Below are 20,243 nucleotides of genomic sequence, written 5' to 3' on the forward strand. Positions count from 1 at the left end.
TTGGTCTAAATTGTGAATGAACTTTGAAAGCTTGTTATATAAATGTTGCTGGTTCAATACTAGTTCAGCTTTGTCAACAGCATAGTGGCATAATGCTGATTACCAAAGAAAATTACTGACTTATCCTTCATGTTTTATTAAAGACACAACGGTATCAGGATTATGCTTTGGGAGGTTGAGGCAAAATAAAATAACTTTTGGTTTTCACTTTTCAGTATGAACCCGTTTATTATTTGAACTGTAAACCTGTCTAAGATAATTTTTAGACCTGTAGATTGTTTTGTTTTGTGAAACAGGAATTCTTTTTTTTTTTTTACAATGTTGCATTCTCTTCTTGTTTCAGTTCACTTTCACAAGGAACCACTTTTCACATTTCAAATGTAACCAAAATGGCTATGCATGTCACATGTCAAGTCAAGTCATCTTCATTTATATAGCGCTTTTAACAATGTAGATTGTTCCAAAGCAGCTTTACATTGATAATAGGAAATTAAAGCAACAGATTATTCTGGCTTTATAGCAGCTACAGAATAAAGTTATTGTCCAGCTAATTTGATTGATTCACTTCCGTCGCAACAATCATAAGTTATTAACTTCGGGGCTGCTAAAACGACACCGTTTTAACAGAAAACTCTTAAGTTCTTTCTGCGCAAACTTCAAAAACGCGAACCAGTGAGAACGCCGATGGCGTGCACATGCGTATTACGAGTTCAGTCTATAGGTATGCGCGTTTGAATATATGTGCGCAGGCATGTAGTCCTTCCCGTACTTTGTCTGGCCTTAAAATTTATAATACAGAATTTTTATCGCTTCCACGTAGCCACGCGAACCGGAATTATCCAGACAACACTTTATCTGTAGATAGGTAAAGGGAGGGAGGCAGGCATTCACAGGCAAGAGCCTAGTTGACATTTCAGGACTGCGCTGTCGTCGCGTCCAGGCGCAGAGGTCCTTCATCAGATCTGGATACAGCCTGGATCCGGCGGACTGCAGTAAACCTCGGGATAAACAGAGTCTAAAATTAGCGTAGACGCCATTCTTCTTATGATGTAACGAGTACATTAGGATTTATGGGAAGTGTTCCCGGTTCCGGCTGACCTAATCTATGCAGCCTAACATTGAATTATAAAAGTCTATAATGTGTTGTGTGTATGCTAGGTCAAAGAGATGTGTTTTTAGTCTTCCTAACATTGTCCGGGAAGCAGACACTCTGTCAGTTCAAAGCTAGACTATTCCAAAGTTTTGGTGCTAAATAGGAAAAGGATCTACCACCAGCAGTTGATTTTGATATTCTAGGTATTATCAACTGGCCGGAATTTTGAGATCGCAATAGACGTGAAGGACTATAAAGAGCTCGCTCAAGTACTACGGAGCTAAACCATTTAGTGCTTTGTAAGTAATCAGCAATATTTTAAAATGTATACGATGTTTAATAGGGAGCCAATGCAGTGTTGACAGAACTGGGCTAATATGGTCATACTTACTGGTTCTGGTAAGAACTCTAGCTGCTGCGTTTTGGACCAGCTGTAATTTATTTATTAAGCGTTGCAGGGCAACCACCCATAATAGCATTACAATAATCTAGCCTTGATGTCATGAACGCATGAACTAATTGTTCCGCATTTGTCAATGAGAGCATATGACGTAATTTAGATATATTTTTAAGATGGAAAAATGCAGTTTTACAGATACTAGACACGTGACTTTCAAATGAAAGATTGGTATCAAAGAGCACACCCAGGTTCCTAACCGACAACGAAGACTTGACAGAGCAGCCATCAAGTGTTAGACAGTATTCTACATTACGTGAGGAGGTTTTTTGTCCAATAATTAGAATCTCTGTTTTTTCAGAATTAAGTAGTACTAGTCATCCAATTTTTTATATCACCTATGTATTCCGTTAATTTTGTGAATTGGTAAGTTTCGTCAGGGCGTGAAGAAATATAGAGCTGAGTATCATCAGCATTCCATTTACATTTATTCATTTAGCTGACGCTTTTATCCAAAGCGACTTACAATTGCTATATATGTCAGAGGTCGCACGCCTCTGGAGCAACTGGGGTTAAGTGTCTTGCTCAGGGACACATTGGTGTCTCACAGTGGATTCGAACCCGGGTCTCTCACACCAAAGGCATGTGTCTTATCCATTGCGCCACCACCACCACATTCCATCATGTCATGTTTGAGCTCTAAGACTATGTGCCATATTACTAGAGAGAAGAGCAGCACCATCCCAGGAGGGATGAATACCATCTCTTTTCAACAGGTCAGGTCTGCCCCAAAAACTTTTCCAATTGTCTATGAATTCTATATTATTTTGCGGACACCACTTAGACAACCAGCCATTGAGTGAGGACAATCTAATAAGTATCTCATTACTCCTGCGGACAGGAAGGGGGCCAGAGCAAATTACAGTGCCTGACATCGTACTTGCAAGTTCACACACCTCTTTAACATTAATTTTGGTGATCTCCGACTGGCGGAGTCGAACATCATTTGTGCCGACGTGAATAATAATCTTAGAGAATTTACGATTAGCATTAGCCAGCACTTTTAAATTTGATTTGATGTCAGGCGCTCTGGCTCCCGGCAGACATGTGACTATGGTGGCTGGTGTCTCTATTTTCACGTTCCGTGTAATAGAATCGCCAATAACTAGGGCACATTCAACAGGATTCACAGTGGGTGTTTCACTGAAAGGGGAGAATCTATTTGAAGTTGCAATCGGAACGGAAGAGCGGTGTTTTGTCCCGCCACCCAGTTGCCCTGCTGCACGGGCTCTACTTCAGCCGGAACCGAACAATGTAAAGAGTTCACTAAGCTGCTTTGATACAATCTGTATAGCTGCTTTGATACAATCTGTATTGTGAAAAGCGCTATACAAATAAACTTGACTTGACTTGACTTAAGCTAGTCGCATCCAAAGCAGTATCTAAAGCCCTTGCACTCTTACAATCAACCTCGATTAAAACCACATGAGAGTAAAACTGTCCTCTCACTGGTCAGTAGGGCTGGGTAAAAAAATATTGATTTCTCGATTTTAATCGATTCTCCTTTTTACGAACCGATATCGATTCTTAAATCCCAAGAATCGATTAGTCATCCTGTTTTCAGTTGAAGAATGAATGTAACATTGTAGCGCGCATCCCATCCAATATATCGCAATAATCTTTGTGCTTTGTTACTATTGATATAAAACAAAGTCTCAGATTTCAAAGTATGTCCATTTTCTTACGAAATTCAAAAACAAATACCGTTTTGGCGCTGTGGCGTGAGATCGCTCTGGCGCAGCTCAGCTCTAGAGAAGAAGCAGCGCGGAGCGCACGTGATCTTCTCTTCCGCCTTAATACCAGTTACCACGCGAAATAAACATGAATGAGCATCTGAAAGTATGTTAAAAGGTAGATTACAACTAGGGATGGGCATTCGATTAAATTTTCTTAGTCGATCGTCGGGAGAATTAACGATCGACTATCGATTAATCATTAATATTTTTATATTGAAATTCATTATTTCTTTAACTTTTTATCAATTAAAAATGCAATGAAAATACAAAAATACAGTTTGTTTGTCCTCGATGAGATCTTAATTACAAGAAGATCAACTTGTGGCAGTGAAACTGGACGTTCGGTAGACTTGAAGATTCCTGCGGTGCTCTAAACCAGCGGAACCTGCAGCTGCGAGCCGGCGTTCTTAAACAGAGACCCATGGCCACTTCATCCGTTTTCTGTGATCGGATAGCTATCCGGTCGTGAAAAGACCAAATCGAAATGCCCTCCGAAACGCATTCGAGACGGATTTAAATCCGATCGCTCAAGCCACTTCAGAAGGAGATCTGAGACGCATTCCAGACGAAACTGGACGAGAGTAAATGCATCTGGTTGTTGAAACCACATATGTAAATTTGACTTACCCCAAAAATGATAAGAAATAAACGTGTGAGAGCGTGTTATAGGCTATATGTCATGTTATATCCAGATATGACGACGCTACTTCAACACGCATCACCACAGATGAGCATCTATTCATCAAGCCGGTGAATCATCAGATCCTTCTGTCCACCCTCTCATCGCTGGGCATCACAGGAACTTCACTCCACTGGTTTGAGTCCTATCTCACAGGTAGGTCCTTCAAGGTCGCATGGAGAGGCGAGGTATCCAGAGCACATCAGCTGACCACAGGGGTTCCCCAGGCAGGGTTCGTACACATTTTTACCATTAAATTTCCATGACTTTTCCAAGACTTTTCCATGACTTAAAGGTAAATATTCATGACATAGTTTTCCATAAAACATCTGTGTATACATGTTAATAAACTCCTTGTGGGCGGGTAACGTTAGTAGCGGATGAAAAATCTAAATGTGCTTGAAGAGCTCTTTTCCAAAATGCGATAAACGCCATAAAAAAAAAAAAAAAAAAAAACGAGATTGTTAACAGATCATTAGAAGTCCTCAAAATTAGTAAACTAATCTTATATTCTCTCTCTCTCTCAATTTTAATTGTTTATTAATAAACAAGTATTTTCTGTGTCGACTGCAAAGACGAAGTTGACTGACTCGCGATCTTCTTAGTAGTGAACACGCCGGAGAGAAATGCACATTTCATACGGATTAGGCTACATCGTTTTATTTTGTTTTGAATTGTTCTGTTTAAAAGTAGATATTTCTGTAGATAATAGATATAGGCCTATTTCAGTTTTGTTTAGGTCTGTGAGGCGAGTAGGCTACCTTTTACGCTGAGTTTCGGTTCATGGATGATCCAGTTCACTCCGGCGCCTCTGTGTCGTGATTATCTATTTTCTGCTATTTACTTTTTATTTAGGCTATTAAGCAATTGGTTAATGAAACATTTTAAAATCAAGATACAATTAATACAAAACGAAATTCGTTTAGGAAGGCTTTGTGCTTTCTGTTTGAGGTCTCTGTGTAAGTTTTAAAGTCTTTTAGTGCCGCTCTCAGAGGACTCATTACCGTAATGGAGAACGGTCACGTAACATTGTTTTTTCCTCATAAATGTGAACACGGAAAATAAAAGACCAAATAAATTTTTTTAAAGAAAAAAATCATATATATTTTAAATGTTTAACAAAGAGGCAAAAAGTCATAAACAAAAATCAGAAAATTTGTCGATATTTTTTTTCTTTTTCGCACAGCATTTGGTGTAGCCTACAGTTCAAATTTAAATGTTGGCGTTCAACTTTGCGTTTTAAAAATAGCCTACTTACAACAACCCTTCATTTTTCGTTTTTCATTTGGGGGTTAAAGGAAAAACGAGTGGACACAAAAGAACACGGACCTTTTGGACAGAAAGAATACATGAAAGCCAGGGTTCCTTATTAAATTCATAAAAGAAACAATACAGGGATAGCCTACTCTCAAAGAAATGCCACAATCAAGGGAGAAACATGAAGAAACTTAGCATATAGCCTATGTGCCGTTCGCATAAGGGTCTTTCCCTGACATTAATACTTGGATAAGACATTAATAATAATAATTTGTAGGGCGGTGGGTGAGATATAAACCTACTAACGTCCTCCGTTGCCATGATTTTTGGAATGACTGATCAAAAAAAAAAAAAAAAGTTTTAGTCGGTTAATGGAAACGCCATCCTTTTGCAATAGTTATTTATCGATATTTAGAAGAAAAAAAAAGTTTTGCTCAAATCTGTAATGGAAAGGCACATACGAAGCTATATGAAAATGCAAAGCAGCTTATTTTAATTTGAAGCACTGAGCTGATGACAGCAACACAAGAGCCACACAGGTGTGGCTACTTAGTCGCTGTCCTCAGTGCCGTAGAAAAGCGCTGAATGAGTTCCCCTTCATGTCCGTTTCAGCGCTTTTCTGCGGCACTGAGGACAGCGACTAAAACTAGATGGGCCAAAAGAAATGGGTCCCCTTTCATGTCCGTTTCAGCGCTTTTAGTTAATGGAAACGCGTAATTTCGCCTCTGACGCGCGTAAATTTCTAGACACGTCAGGCGCGAATCTGACGCGCTATTCGCGTCCGGTGTGAACGCACAGTAAAACGAAAAAAGTATTGCAATTTGTTTCCCCAATTTTATTAATTAAACAAATTCAAGTACACAGATATTTTGAAAAACAAATTTCCATGACTTTTCCAAAACTTTATGAGTTTATTCATTTTCCAAAACTTTTCCAGGCCTGGAAATTGCCATTTTAAAAATCCATGACTTTTCCAGGTTTTTCATGACCGTACGAACCCTGCCCAGGGTTCAGTTCTTGGTCCCCTCCTCTTCTCCATCTACACCACATCACTGGGACACATCATACAGGCACATGGTTTTTCCTACCACTGCTATGCTGATGACACACAGCTCTTCCTCTCCTTTCAACCAGATGATCCCACAGTAGCTGCACGGGTCTCAAGCTGTCTGGCGGACATCTCCACATGGATGAAGGAACACCACCTGCAGCTCAACCTGGCAAAGACTGAGCTTCTCGTCCTCCCTGCCAATCCGTCTCTACAGCACGACTTCACCATCCAGCTAGAGTCATCATTAATCACCCCATCAAGATCGGTCAGAAATCTTGGAGTAACGTTTGATGACCAGCTGACCTTCACAGATCACATTTCAAAGACAGCTCGATCATGCAGGTTTGCACTGCACAACATCAGGAAGATCAGGCCTTTCCTAACTGAGCATGCAACACAACTTATCGTCCAGGCCCTGGTCATCTCTAGGCTTGACTACTGCAATGCCCTTCTGGCTGGACTCCCAGCATGTGCGACCAAACCCCTACAGATGATCCAGAATGCTGCAGCTCGTCTTGTCTTCAACGAGCCCAAGAGGGCCCACGTCACTCCTCTGTTCATCTCTCTGCACTGGCTACCTCTAGCTGCTCGCATCAAGTTCAAGGCACTGACGCTTGCTTACAGAACTATCACAGGCTCAGCTCCCTCCTACTTTCACTCACTCCTACGAGTCTACATCCCTACCAGACACCTACGATCGGTCAACGAGCGACGTCTCGTGGTTCCATCACAGAAAGCCACAAAATCACTTTCCAGAACATTCTCATTTACAGTTCCATGCTGGTGGAACGCTCTCCCCACCCTCATCCGGAATGCAGAATCCCTGACAACATTCAAAAAACAGCTGAAAACCAATCTCTTCCGTGAGCACTTAACCTTATAGAAAAAAAAAAAAAGAAAAAAAAAAAATCCTTTCCCTTTGAAACATCACTTATCAGGCTTATGCTACTCTGAATAATACCTGAACTTCGTATTTTGAGCACTTCCTGCGTTGTTGTTGCTTTTGCCTCTTTATGATGACTCGCTGAACTTAGTCCTAATTTGTAAGTCGCTTTGGATAAGGGCGTCTGCTAAATGACTAAATAATAATAATAAATAATAAAGCCAACGTGCAAACTATCGCAAATCAAAGTGAAAGTCATTCATCAACACACAATCATCATCATTAAAAGTAGAGAACCGAAATGATCTTACCAGGGCTGTTGCCGCAATATCTTGTTGCGGTCTTTGATTTAGAAATTTTCGCTGATGATCAATAAAATGCAGCTCATATCAGTTGCTTTCGATGACGTGCAACAATTTAAATATGCATATAGCGCGGGAATTCAAGAGTGGATTTATATCCGTTTTGCAAAAACACATTTATGTGACCAGGTGTAAATGGAATCGTTTTGATCAATCAGATAGCTATCCGATCTGAGAAAACGCATGAAGTTCCCATAGAACTTCTGCACCAGTCTACTGATTTCTGTTGAGAAAGATAAGCATGTTGACATGATCTGGGATCAGACGCGACCGCAACCTGGTGACAGCCAGTCCAGCCGCCGAAAACACCCGCTCTGAGGGGACTGACGTTGCCGGGATGCACAGGTACCTCCGCGCTAAAATTAATTCCATTGCTTCAAGACTCACACTACGCAACGCAACCTGCATTAGTTTAATCGATAACAAATAAACGTGATCGACGAAATTCTTAACGATCAATTATCGATCGTCGATTAATCATGCCCATCCCTAATTACAACTTATCGAATTCCGTATCATGTGACATGGAATCGCTGGTTTCAACCGTGGAAAGACGTCAGTAAATCAGCTTGTAAACGATGTCATGTAATGTCACATTTACCTCAGAAAAACCATATCCAGTGACCATAAACTCGTTAGTCAGCTTGAAAAATTAACTCTAGAGAGGAGCATTTTGCTAAATATGTGCACCATATTACATATTCATTATAATTTTTAATGTTCTTCAATTTTGAATGCATGTTTGAATAAATCTGGCAGGTTTTTATGACAGCCACCATTTAAATGTTTATATTTCATATAACTTTATTATAATAAAAATAAATAAGTGTAATTTAAGTGTTTGTATACAAATCAGTTCATTTTTACCTTCAATACTATAGTTGGCTAATGAAGCCTAGTAGGCTACAACTGACTCCCATAGTTTACAGCATTAGTTAAAAGATTTGTTTTCCTTGAGAAAATTTGCCATGTATTGTACCTGATATCCAAAATAATCAATATTGAATCGAATTCGAATCGAATTGCAAGCTTGTGAATCGAAATCGAATCGAATTGTGAAATTTGTGTCAATACCCAGCCCTACTGGTCAGAGTGAACCCATTTATCCACAAACACACACACATACATCAAGTTAGACCAAACTTTTATTTTGGCGGGTTGTAATGAAGACATTTGAGTTTCTGTTTTAATAAACTGTATTATTACTTGAAGTATACTCTACTGTGCAATAGTAATTTATTTGTTATTTCTTCAAGTTATAGCAAACTTTTATTTTGACGGGTTGGAGTGAAGACCTTAGAGTTTGTGTATATATGATAGTTTTATCAAATTAAATGGTGAATTGCTCGTGAAGTGACTCTGATAGTAGCTCTGTAGATGAAGTTTGTGTCCATACCCTGATAAAGTAAGTGAGATGGCAGACACTAAATCAAAACGAACATCACGCAAGCTTCAGTGTGTAGAAGAAACTGCGGCGCTCATTCACACAGAAAAAACATACATATCGTTTGCAAAATTGAAACCGGTATATCAGGTAAACCGTTTTCCATCCAGCACTAATACATACACACACACACACACAACCGCAACCAAAGACTGTATTTGGCAGGAGGACGATGACGGCAAATAGACTACATAAATTTGGTCTTATTCTATTATTAACCATTTTAAACCAGGTTGTAAAAAGACCAGGTGTAAATGCCCTCCGAAACGCATTTGAGACGGATTTAAATCTGATCGCTTAAACCACTTCAGGAAGTGGTCTGGGCCGCATTCCAGATGAAACTGGACAAGTGTAAATGCATATGGTTGTTGAAACCACATCTGTAAATTTTACTCCTCCCAACAATGCCAATAAATAAACGTGAGAGAGCGTGTTATTTGCTATATGTCATGTTATAGCCAGATATGACGGCGCTACTGCTATACGAATCGCCGCAGATGAGCAGCTGAGGATCTCTTCATCAAGCCAACGTGCTTATATCTTTAATCTTTAACAGCAACCAGCAATCTGTATCTTTACATCTTTTATCTTTAAAAAAATGTTATATATCGCAAATTAAAGTGAAAGTATGTCGCAGACGCTTACACAATAATCTTCATTAAAAGTAAAGAAACTAAATGATCTTACTAGTGCTGTTGTCGCTCTTTTATTGCTGTCTTTGATTTTGAAATTAGCTGATGATCAATAAAATGCAGCTCATATCTGTTGCTTTCGGTGAAGTGAACTCATTTAAAGGGATAGTTCACTTTGAAATTAAATTTTGGTATGTTTTAGCTTACCTCAAGGGCATCCAAGATGTAGGTGTCTTTTTTTCCGCAGTAGTTTCAATTTTGATATTTTTAGGTCAAACCGTTCTTGTCTGTCAGTCATATAATGCAGGTCTGTGGTCACTGTCTCAAAGAGCATGCACAGAGTCCAAATTAAAACAATTCCCCATCGTAAGTACACATTGATGGCCTACGGTTTCTTTCCAATGAACTGCAGTAGCCAAGGCGACATCTAGTGTATATATCTATGCACCAGTCTGCGCACACGTCACACAGCGCGCCCTCAGATCACTTGGACGTGGCTGTGTTCAAGAGGTAATAACTATATAAATACTGTTCGTTTTCTCACACAAACCGCTCGTTTCGTGTCTTAGGCCATCAATGTGTACTTACGATGGGGAATTGTTTAATTTGGACGATGGGGAATTGTTTTAATTTGGACTCTGTGCATGCTCTTTGAGATAGTGACCATAGACCTGCATTATATGACTGACAGACAAGAACGGTTTGACCTAAAAATATCAAAATTGAAACTACTGCGGAAAAAAAGACACCTACATCTTGGATGCCCTTGAGGTAAGCTAAAACATACCAAAATTTTATTTCAAAGTGAACTATCCCTTTAAATATAGCGCGGGAATCGGATTTATAGCAGTTTTGCAAAAAACACATTTATGTGACCAGGTGTAAATTGAATCGTTTTGATAAAGCAGATAACTATCTGATCAGTAAAAACACATGAAGTGACCAGGTGTAAACAGACCCTAAGTGAAGTTCAGATCCGCTATGGTTTTTACCTTTGAAGACCTGTGAAATGTTATACAACAGTGTGCATTTTAATATTTAAAATAACCCTGTGTGCTCCCACTGCACGTCCCACTGCAATTCCCCTCTTTTTTTTTTTTTACTGTGTTAATCAACATTATGCCACAGGTGTTGTTGATAGCCTTGGTTCAGTACAAGTTAGCTTGATGAACAAGGCTTATATGCTGATATTTCATTAACCTGCTGTCCTGGTCCCTGATTGGATGCCTGCTGGTTGGCAGAATGACTGGCGGCAGCTGCAGTCTGTTGTTGGAAGAGGTTGGCTGGATACACGCCCCACGGGACTCCATAGTACTGAGGAGGGACTACAGCCGGACCTGTAGGAATAAATAATGAGCTGCATACTAAGGACTCTCCATATTTAAGATCCCAGGATTGTCTATGCTATGATTGATATTTATAAAGTGTGTACATGTTAGGGGTTTCACAACTACTGATTTTTGCTAGTTTTTTTGCTTTTTACTAGTCGACGCATTAACGCATTGAGCATTGTTAAGGAAGACAGAGGAAGGAGTTCTGGTGAATTATTGGAAATGTATGTTTGAAATTCAGAAATAACATAAATAAATTCATCAGTTATTCTTGTGTTAATACAAAAACAGCAGCATTCATTTAAAACATTCTTGTTATGAACTGCCACACCACGCGCATCAGCGAACGTTGCAGATAAACATTGCCACATGGCTAGCCTCAGACAATAACATTGTCAACATCACGACATATTTTTTGCATATAGTTTTAACTGTGCATTTTTTCATTGCATCTTTAAGCAAATATCATTTAAGCATATATAGGCCGATACAAGTTTGATGTAGGTTATACTGAACCACTATATTTTTGTATCACCTGCGACACACTGGCTGCGTGGCGTGAGCGTCTCAGCTTAACAGGTTGGAGTTTGCACACTGCCTGCGTGAGACACGCGATTCAGGCGCGGCTCGAACCGCTAGAGTGCAGAACAGCGGAGTTTGTATGGACCGAAGTGCATGCCTGAGCTTGTGTTTTCGGTTAAGCTGCGTTGCTTTGACATTGTGGAAAATAGAATAATAGAAACAAAATGTATTAGTCTTTTTACCCGTTATTATCAATCTAAATTAATCTCGTTTTTAATTTAAATTAATCTCGTTTTTAATTTAACTTAATTTCGTTTTTCTTTATTTAAATTTCGTTTTTTCTTTATTTAAATTTCGTTTTTCTTTTTTAAATTTCGTTTTTTCTTTATTTAAATTTCGTTTTTTCTTAATTTAAATTTCATTTGTTTTATTTAGCCTAAATTTCGTTTTTTCTTTATTTAAATTTCGTTTTTTCTTTATTTAAATTTCGTTTTTCTTTTTTTAAATCTACCCTTTAGCCTACTGTGTCAGTAATTTGTTAGTCAGAAAAATATTAGACAACCTTAAAAGTATAGCTTAAGTTAACAGACCTGTGTGTGTGCGTTTTATATCACCAGTGCAGTGTCCGTTCTCGTAGCCCTGCCCGTGTGAGGTGCGGCATTTCCCACTCGCGCTGTTCTGTAGTTTACTAAATGTTTATTAATTCTGAATGTGTCCCGTTTTGCGTGTCCATCTATATTGCACCAAATGCGACACTGCACTCCATGACCTTGACCGTTTTGGACGCATAGGTACCTCAGCGCCTGACGCCATTTTGTTTTCCGACTAGTCGATTAGGGCCGACAGCGCCGACTAGTGGTTGTGACAGTCGACTAGTCGGCTAGTCGACTAGTTGATGAAACCCCTAGTACATGTGTATACATAGGGGTGGTGGTGGCGCAGTGGATAAGACACATGCCTTTGGTGTGAGAGACCCGGGTTCGAATCCACTGTGAGACACCAATGTGTCCCTGAGCAAGACACTTAACCCCTAGTTGCTCCAGAGGCGTGCGACCTCTGACATATATACGCTCTGGATAAAAGTGTCAGCTAAATGAATAAATGTAAATGTAAAAAATTTAAATGTATACCTGCAAGTGTTGCGGCTGCTGCCAATCCTGCAGCGGTGTAAGGGTCTGTTCCAGGAGGGCCAGCATTGATGATGTAAGGGTTTGGCACAAACGCAGGTGCAAGGCCTACCAAAAAAACAAACAAAAAAATATTAGATTCAAAACAACACAGGACAGATTCATTTGGAGACTGCCTGTTACACTACAAAATACACATGCACAATAAAATTAACCCCAAGTTTTTGGCTGCTAAGGACTTGAGCTTTAGAGTTGAGCTTTTGGCAAGTTCACAAGCTTGCATCATAATTGAGTCTTGAGTAAGGTACCGAGCCCAGGCATAGCTACTCCAGTCACTTTATTTTCTCCAGCCATTTGAAAAAAAATATTTAGCTAAAAATACCATGTTTATGAATTCTATGTTCCAAAAACATGTATGATCAGCACCATGTGGCGGAAAAGGGATAAGGGAGTCTCTGTATGAAAGTAAATGTCAGTAAGAGGTTGTGTTACCGAGGTGTTGCTGTTGGGCTGCAGCAAGGGCATACTGTTGCTGCTGTGCTGCAGTCAGCTGCTGAACTGTGAGATGACCAGATCTCTGGAACAACTAAAAAAACAAAAAGAACAAGTTATTACATCTTTTTATTAACACATTTTTTCTTCTGCATAAGCAGCAACCAGAAATACTCCAAATTCACAATACCGTTCATGTTTGGGATCAGTTGAGCAAAAACCTGGGGCCTGTACCATGAAGGTAGCTGAACAAACTCGGGGTTACAGGATTAGTTTTGAGTTGACAAAACCGATGCAATCAGGCTTTATTGGTACCATGATGCAGCTCATCAACTTTCTCTGTCAACTCAGGCTTTGATCCTTAAGCTATGATTACTCCACGCGCGCGTGCACATAAAAGAGTGACGTCGACGCTGAACAACCAATCGCGGGTAGAGCGAGAGCGATATATTTTTCCGCAGAGGAGCAAGAGATAATCATTCATAATTACGATGAATTTAAATATGTATTTCAAGCTTGAAACTGCTCTGCTGCCAAAGCAAGATAAGACTGTTGGAGAAAGATGGCTGATTGTTAATGTGTAAGTTAAACAAATACGTTCTATATTTATGTAAAATGATGTATACTATATATGTATGTGTAGCCTATATGTGTAATATAGCCTATAGCCTATTTTTATAATATATAAAAAATGTGCATGTATGTTCTAAGAAAGATTAATATTCATTGATTTTTAGATTTTTAGATGCAACCCCAACTCCAAATGTTCTTGGCAGCAGATAAAGACAAAATATAAAAATATAATTCAAAGTGGTGAGTATTTACCACAACCTTTTATTACTTTTGTGAACATTTTATCACAAACACTTGTTTGCAGCAAACAGAAATAAAGAGTTAAATTCAGAAAACCAGAATACACTGGCGGAGGAGTTGGCTCTGAGTAGGCATAAGGGACGGCCGATTATGGATGTGATTACAGGTGCTGTAGAATCTGACCCTGGTGCTGGCTCCTCTAAGCAAGTAACACTGGGTACGTGTGCAATACATTACTACTTTTAAGTTTAAAATATTGCTGACTGTATGTTCTGCAGTAGAGGGAAATACAGTGTCCCTGTTGAAGCCAGCACACATACACACAGTCTCCCACACAGATGTCAGTATGCAGCAGGCAGAACACCAAACATAACCTGCTTTACAACAGTTATGCTTTACATTGGCCTATTTTTATTTATTAGGGTGGAGAAAATGAAGACACTCTGTCTGTGTGTTCTCAGACAGTTGCTGATGTGAATGCACTGGGCTTTTTATTATGGCAAACATTTGAATGTGTGGCATAAAAAAGGGACTGGCCCTTATACATCTCTTTTATTGTAGGATTTTTCACAACCTGCCCCAGAAACTGAGGCCTCTACCTCAATGGGCTTCAGAAGAAATGTGAACAAGGTAAGGATTTAAAACCCTTGACATAAATTACAGTCAGTCCTGTGTTTGTAGGAAGTCAAGGAACTTTTTGTGATTTGATGAGCCTCCAGAAAACTTGTAATGATCATGTTTGTGGTGGAATTGTTTCAGGTGAAAACAGACTCAGTCAGGGCCCTGTACAAAAGGAGTCTTGAACTAGACTGTTCACTAAAGGAGTCTTGAACTAGACTGTTCACTAAAGGAGTCTTGAACTAGACTGTTCACTAAAGGAGCTGGACTGAGCTGAAGAGGCTTCAAAAAAAAAAAAAAAAAAAAATTGGAGATCAAACAGCAGGATAAAACTGATCTCAGTATGTGAACTTATTTAACCAAGTAACACTTTAGTATGAATATTTATTAATGCAACTTTCTCTTGCTCTCTTTCTCCCTCCCATCCCACAAAACCAATAAAACAGTTTGAGACCTATCTGCAGTTTCAATGTGCTTTTATTAAGTGTAATATTGTATGGTGATTGCATCTACATCTGCACCAGCTGGGTGGTCAAGTGTGATCGGGTCAGTTTCATCCGGGAGAAGCTGGTTTTGTGGTGCTTCTCGCTCCTTTCTACTGGTGGCTATATTGTGCAGAATGGCACATGCAGCCACTATCTGTGATGCCCGCTCTGGTGACTCTTAAGCGCCGAACACAGTTGAAATGTGCCTTTAGGATGACAAAGGTCATCTCTATCTTCACTCTGGTTTTACTGAGGGCCACATTTAAGCGGTGCTGTGGCCCTGTCTGAGGGTCATGATAGGGGGTTATTGTGTAGGTTTTTCTATCTCAGTTCAAATTAACAGTGTTTTGTACTGTACCAAATTTAACTTGCTTTCCTCAAAGCGCTGACACAACACAGACTCACGGAAAATTTGTGAGACAAGCACTGGAGCCAGGCCATTTGGCATCCAAACTTGTGATCATACGTTCATGACCACAAGTCGTCTGCAGATGAAATGTTTAGTAGATCATTGTTATATCTGTTAATGTTTCTATTAATTTAAAGATTCATCTCACAGAAAATAATCATCTCACATATTCACATCATCTCTACCTGAACATTAAGGCTGTGATAGGACTTCCTATTAACATAATCTGCCTCATGTTCCCCTAGAGCAGTGGAGATTGGAGCAATAGACTGCATACATGTTGCAATGACTCTAGGGAATCCTATCATAAGATTAACAGAATAATAATAAAAAAAGATTTAAAATAATTCTTAACATGTATTATATTGTATAGTACATTTGTGAAATTTGCTTAAAAAAAAAAAAAAAAGTGCTCATGTGATGTCACCCTATCAATATATTTTACCGGCAATTTTATAAAAGCCCTCTTTTATGGACATGGACGATAAATGTCCGGGGAACACTATTAATGAAACTATTCATGTACTCCTGCAGAGCGAGGACCACCTTGCGAATGGTTCGACAAACCGTGTTTTCCCCTAGCTTCTGTGCGTCACCCACCGTGCAAGTATGTACCACTTGCAAAAAAACGCAACGCAATACCATTTGCGGTACAGTAAGTGCATGAATTCGACGTGTTAAATTCTTTATGAAGAAGAAACTCAAGAAGTTCGCAAAGATAAGACATTCCTTCCGCGGAAAATCTGTATCTTTCATAAATTCATACAAGTAACTATCAGGAAAGGCAAGGGGATTTTGTCCGGCTAAAAACTCTCTCTACGAAGTGCTCGTCAAACAATTTGAGCTGAGATGTCCACCGGATTTGGAAGAAAAGGTGAAGTCATTGCAACAGACCCTGGGAATAAGTTACATCACCTATATGTTTCTTTGCTCTCAGCTGATTGGTCAAACTTCAGTCTGAGATCTTGAATCCAGAACATAACCTGCCCCGGAGCAGGTTAGCCATGCAGCGTAAGATACCATGGCGACGAACTCCGATTAAAGCCAAGCTACTTTCATAGTACCTAAAACCCAGGGTTGGCGGAAACTAAACTGAAACATAGCTGGCTAGCCACCTAAACCGGCTTCATGGTATAGGCCCCAGATGTCAGTATATCAGATCTAGGGATGTCACGGTACTAAAATTCCAGTAGTCGGTACCGATACCATTAACATTTTACAGTTCTCGGTACCAATTTCAGTACCACAGCAAAATCTGTTGGAACTATTTTCTATTTTATTTAACTATTTGAAAAAAAATATTAAATTCAATTCAATGACTTTATTTATGACAGTAATCATAAGTAAATAATACATATAAGCATTAAAGGCTACATGCTGTTTAAACGTAAATATTGCTTATAAAAAAAAATCCCATGGAGACGTAGCTAAATCTACTGTACAGTAGCCTCATTATTTCTGTCAATTAAGTTAAACTGAACTTTTATTTTGACGGGTTGCCGTGAAGACCTTTGAGTTTCTGTGTGTGTATGATATGACGATATTTTTTTCTCAAATTAAACGGTAAAATGCTCATTAAGTGACTCTCAGAGTGGCTCTGGAGATTAATTTCATCATGTCATCATATCGTGAGGCAGCAGAGACTGAAAACAGTTTCAGTGTGTGTGTGTGTGTGTGTGTGTGTGTGTGTGTGTGTGTGTGTGTGGGTAAATGAAACTGCGCCATTCAATTCTCACAGAGACAAGCAGAACATGCAGGGTTAATATTTAAATAGTCTTTTTGCAGTGTAATATACACAGACACTATATCGTGGTATATATCGGCTACAGACAGTGCTCCAAGTAAAAAAGTTAGTCTGGAGCCCCGCACTTAGATAAAAATACGGAAGCGACTTAAAGGTGTCATATAATGGTACATGCACTTTTACAAGTTGATTGTACTGAAAGTTGATTGTACTGGCGCAGTCATTGTTGAAACGTTGGAGCACTGTCTATGAGCAGAATGGCGTCTAAGCGATTGTGGTGTTCTGTTCTTGGGTGTAATAACGAACACAGCAGTCATTTTGATGTTCCTAAATCCGAACCGCTGAAGACGCAGTGGCTGAGTTTGTTTTCGAAGGGAATATTCCCCACGATCAACAGCAATGCTTTCATGTTTGCGCGAATCATTCCACCAGACTGCTTTACAAACGAGGGTCAGTAACGTTATAAAGCTGGTTTTGCTAAGAAGCTTCTCCTGAAAAAAGGATCGGTACCAACTATTCGTGTTCCTGCTGCACCTCCAGAATAACTGAAGTGAGTGTAACGTTTTATTAACCTTTATATTAATATTTATATTAATCTTTGCAAATCGCTTGCACTTCACAATGAATGCGGCTGTTTACACTCAGGGTACATTACGGCATGTTTTCTATGTACGACGTTCTCAATATAATTCATAATCCCACGTTTATAATGAACAACGCGTTATGGTTATTGTGTTATTATTAGAAACGGTGTACACACAGAACAGAGGGGCGGAGTGAGCAAAGCTCATTATCATTTAAAGACGCATGCACTTACACGGCGTGCTGAAAACAGAGCTGTTTTTGACCAGGTAAAATGAGGGTTTTCTTACAATACTAATGAGAATTTTTAATTAAAGTATATTACAAACTTTTAATTTAGACCCTAAAGAATCATATTAACCCTCTGGGGACCAAAAACGCGCCCGCGCGTTTTGCTCGTTTTTTTTTTTTAGCAATGAAAAATAAACACAAAATGCTCTGTTAATTTTGATCTTTCATTTTCGTGTAATACATCAATCGATCCTGTTCAGTTTCTATTTTTTTTCTGTATACTCACAATACAAATAAAGTGTTTTGCTTTTTGACAAATAAAGAAAAACTAACATGATGCTATTTCTGCCTTCTCTCTGTCAGTAAACTCCCATTTGAAACGCGTTCGAAAATTATCTATAACTCCGCGAAAATTCAGTCAAACAGGCAAACAGACCCACGGGCATAAAGCTTGAGATCGCAGCTTTTAAATGAAGTAATTTATATAAAAAACAAATATTATCAGCTTCTGTAATCTGTATAAAAAGAGAGCGACTCCAGTCGAGCTCATTACGAGCCATTCAAAAGTAATGTGACCACTCCCCGGAGAGCGCGTGCTATTCAAACGCAAATTCTGAGAACCATTTCAGTCTGTGAAACGCCCCCACATCAGCTGTAAACAAAGAGGCATAATATAGCCTACCTTATGGAGAAAATTTTCCGTGCTGATATGAGGAGCAGATCCCGCTGAGGAGTGAGGTAGGCTAAGTTATCCTTTCTCAAGTGTTAATGTGGAATAACGTTATGGAATAACGTTGTAGGCTTATGTAAACAAAAAGATGAATCGCGTTTCTATAATATGAATCGCGCGTCTATTTGTAAAGAGTGTTTAGCCTAAATATGAATCGCGCGTCTGTGTGTGAAAGAATAAACTGCTTTTACAGTTACAGTTACTGCGTTACAGTCAGGCGAAGTATGAAAGACAACATTTTGTTGACTAGATTTGGGTACAGTTTTTACTGTAGAATATACTGTCACATCAAATAAGCTTTTCTGAATATATATAAAATACTATTTTGTCAAAAATAAAGTCATAGACTAAGATGTTCCAATGTTGGCTATATTCAAACTAATGAATACATATGATAAAATGTAGGCCTATAATCTTTTTTTTTTTTTTTTTACAAAGAAAGAGTACTTTTTTGCAGAAATATTGCTGAAATTGTAATTATTGTTGTAATTGTAACCTTTTTAATAAAATAGCAAAACATATTTACAAGATAGATGTAAGCAAAATCTTAAATGGTCAATATAAGTCTTCTTCAAAATATATATTTTGTCTTTGCATTGTGGCTCAGTCAGTGTCACACCTGAATGAATGGCTAATTATGCAGAGTCATTATGCAGAGTGGGTGGGACTAAGGTGTAAACTACTCCTCCCCCTCGCATATTGGCTTTCCAAGCAAAACCTGTTTTACACCATTTAAATCAATGTATTTTTTTTTGTGAACGATAAAGCAAGACTATTTTCACATAATTTTGAAGCTAGAACTGAAAGGGACAACATCCATTAGTCAAAAGTCTTGTGGGCACATATTTTGTATGAGTTTTGTGGTCTTATTTCAGCAACTTTCATTTTTATTTTTTTAAATAACCACGCATAAACATTATTCTCTTAAAAATACAAACATCTACATACATGTTGCTCGCATATTATGGTAGGCCTGTTTGTGCTATATAGAGTGAATTTACACCTTTGCCATTAACATGTTTATAAATAACTGAAAAAAGCACAAATGTCAGAGCATGTCAGAACATCTCAAGGGCCCCAAAAACAGCTTGGTCCCCAGAGGGTTAACTTGTACAAAAATGGCATTATATGACCCCTTTAAAGCAGCTGCCTATTAGTGGGTACCGAATATACCCGGTACTACAGAAATGCTGGTATCGTCACATTTTCAGTACCGGCTTGGTACCGAAGTACCGGTACGTTGACAACACTAATCAGATCTGTGCATTAAGTGACAGCAGCCTAATATACTTGCTGCTGTTTGTATCAATGTTAAATTTAATCCATACAGTAAAGCGTTTTAGTTTAACATTTAATTCAATTTCTGTAGTATTTTAATACTACATGTTAAATACACCTTCAGTCCTTTGTTCAATTGTTTGTAATTTGCTTTGTTATTTTTACCCAAAAAAATTTAATTACAAAAATAATCATCACGTGAAATAAATTGTTCTCGGAAAAATAAAACTGTTCATACCTAAAATATGAATTTTATCATATCGCTCAGCCCTAAATGAGTATCTGTA

The 20,243-nt window shown here is 38.7% G+C and overlaps 1 protein-coding gene and 3 long non-coding RNA genes across 11 annotated transcripts in view; 2 read left to right on the forward strand and 2 right to left on the reverse strand.

Annotated features, from left to right (window-relative positions):
* pum2 (pumilio RNA-binding family member 2) overlaps positions 1–20,243 on the reverse strand; it is a 110,770-nt gene that overhangs the window by 48,477 nt on the left and 42,050 nt on the right. For all 8 annotated transcript variants that reach the window (XM_082148454.1, XM_082148451.1, XM_082148456.1 and 5 more), the window contains exons 8-10: positions 13,067–13,160; positions 12,578–12,682; positions 10,795–10,931 (exon numbers count right to left, since the gene is read on the reverse strand). In XM_082148454.1, coding sequence (XP_082004580.1) covers positions 10,795–10,931; positions 12,578–12,682; positions 13,067–13,160 — 336 coding nt within the window. The remainder of the gene's footprint in view (positions 1–10,794; positions 10,932–12,577; positions 12,683–13,066; positions 13,161–20,243) is intronic.
* LOC309482942 overlaps positions 1–20,243 on the forward strand; it is a 212,103-nt gene that overhangs the window by 38,411 nt on the left and 153,449 nt on the right. The gene's annotated exons all lie outside the window — the stretch shown is intronic.
* On the reverse strand, positions 300–3,409 carry LOC309482934. Its single transcript, XR_014200444.1, has 3 exons — positions 2,906–3,409; positions 1,270–2,816; positions 300–1,184 (listed from the first exon to the last, which is right to left on the reverse strand). It is a non-coding gene; the product is annotated as an uncharacterized lncRNA (long non-coding RNA).
* LOC309482932 lies at positions 13,168–20,238 on the forward strand. Its single transcript, XR_014200442.1, has 3 exons — positions 13,168–14,086; positions 14,441–17,289; positions 19,822–20,238. It is a non-coding gene; the product is annotated as an uncharacterized lncRNA (long non-coding RNA).

Source organism: Leuciscus leuciscus, assembly GCF_965113295.1.
Source record: "Leuciscus leuciscus genome assembly, chromosome: 19".
Lineage (NCBI taxonomy): Eukaryota > Metazoa > Chordata > Actinopteri > Cypriniformes > Leuciscidae > Leuciscus > Leuciscus leuciscus.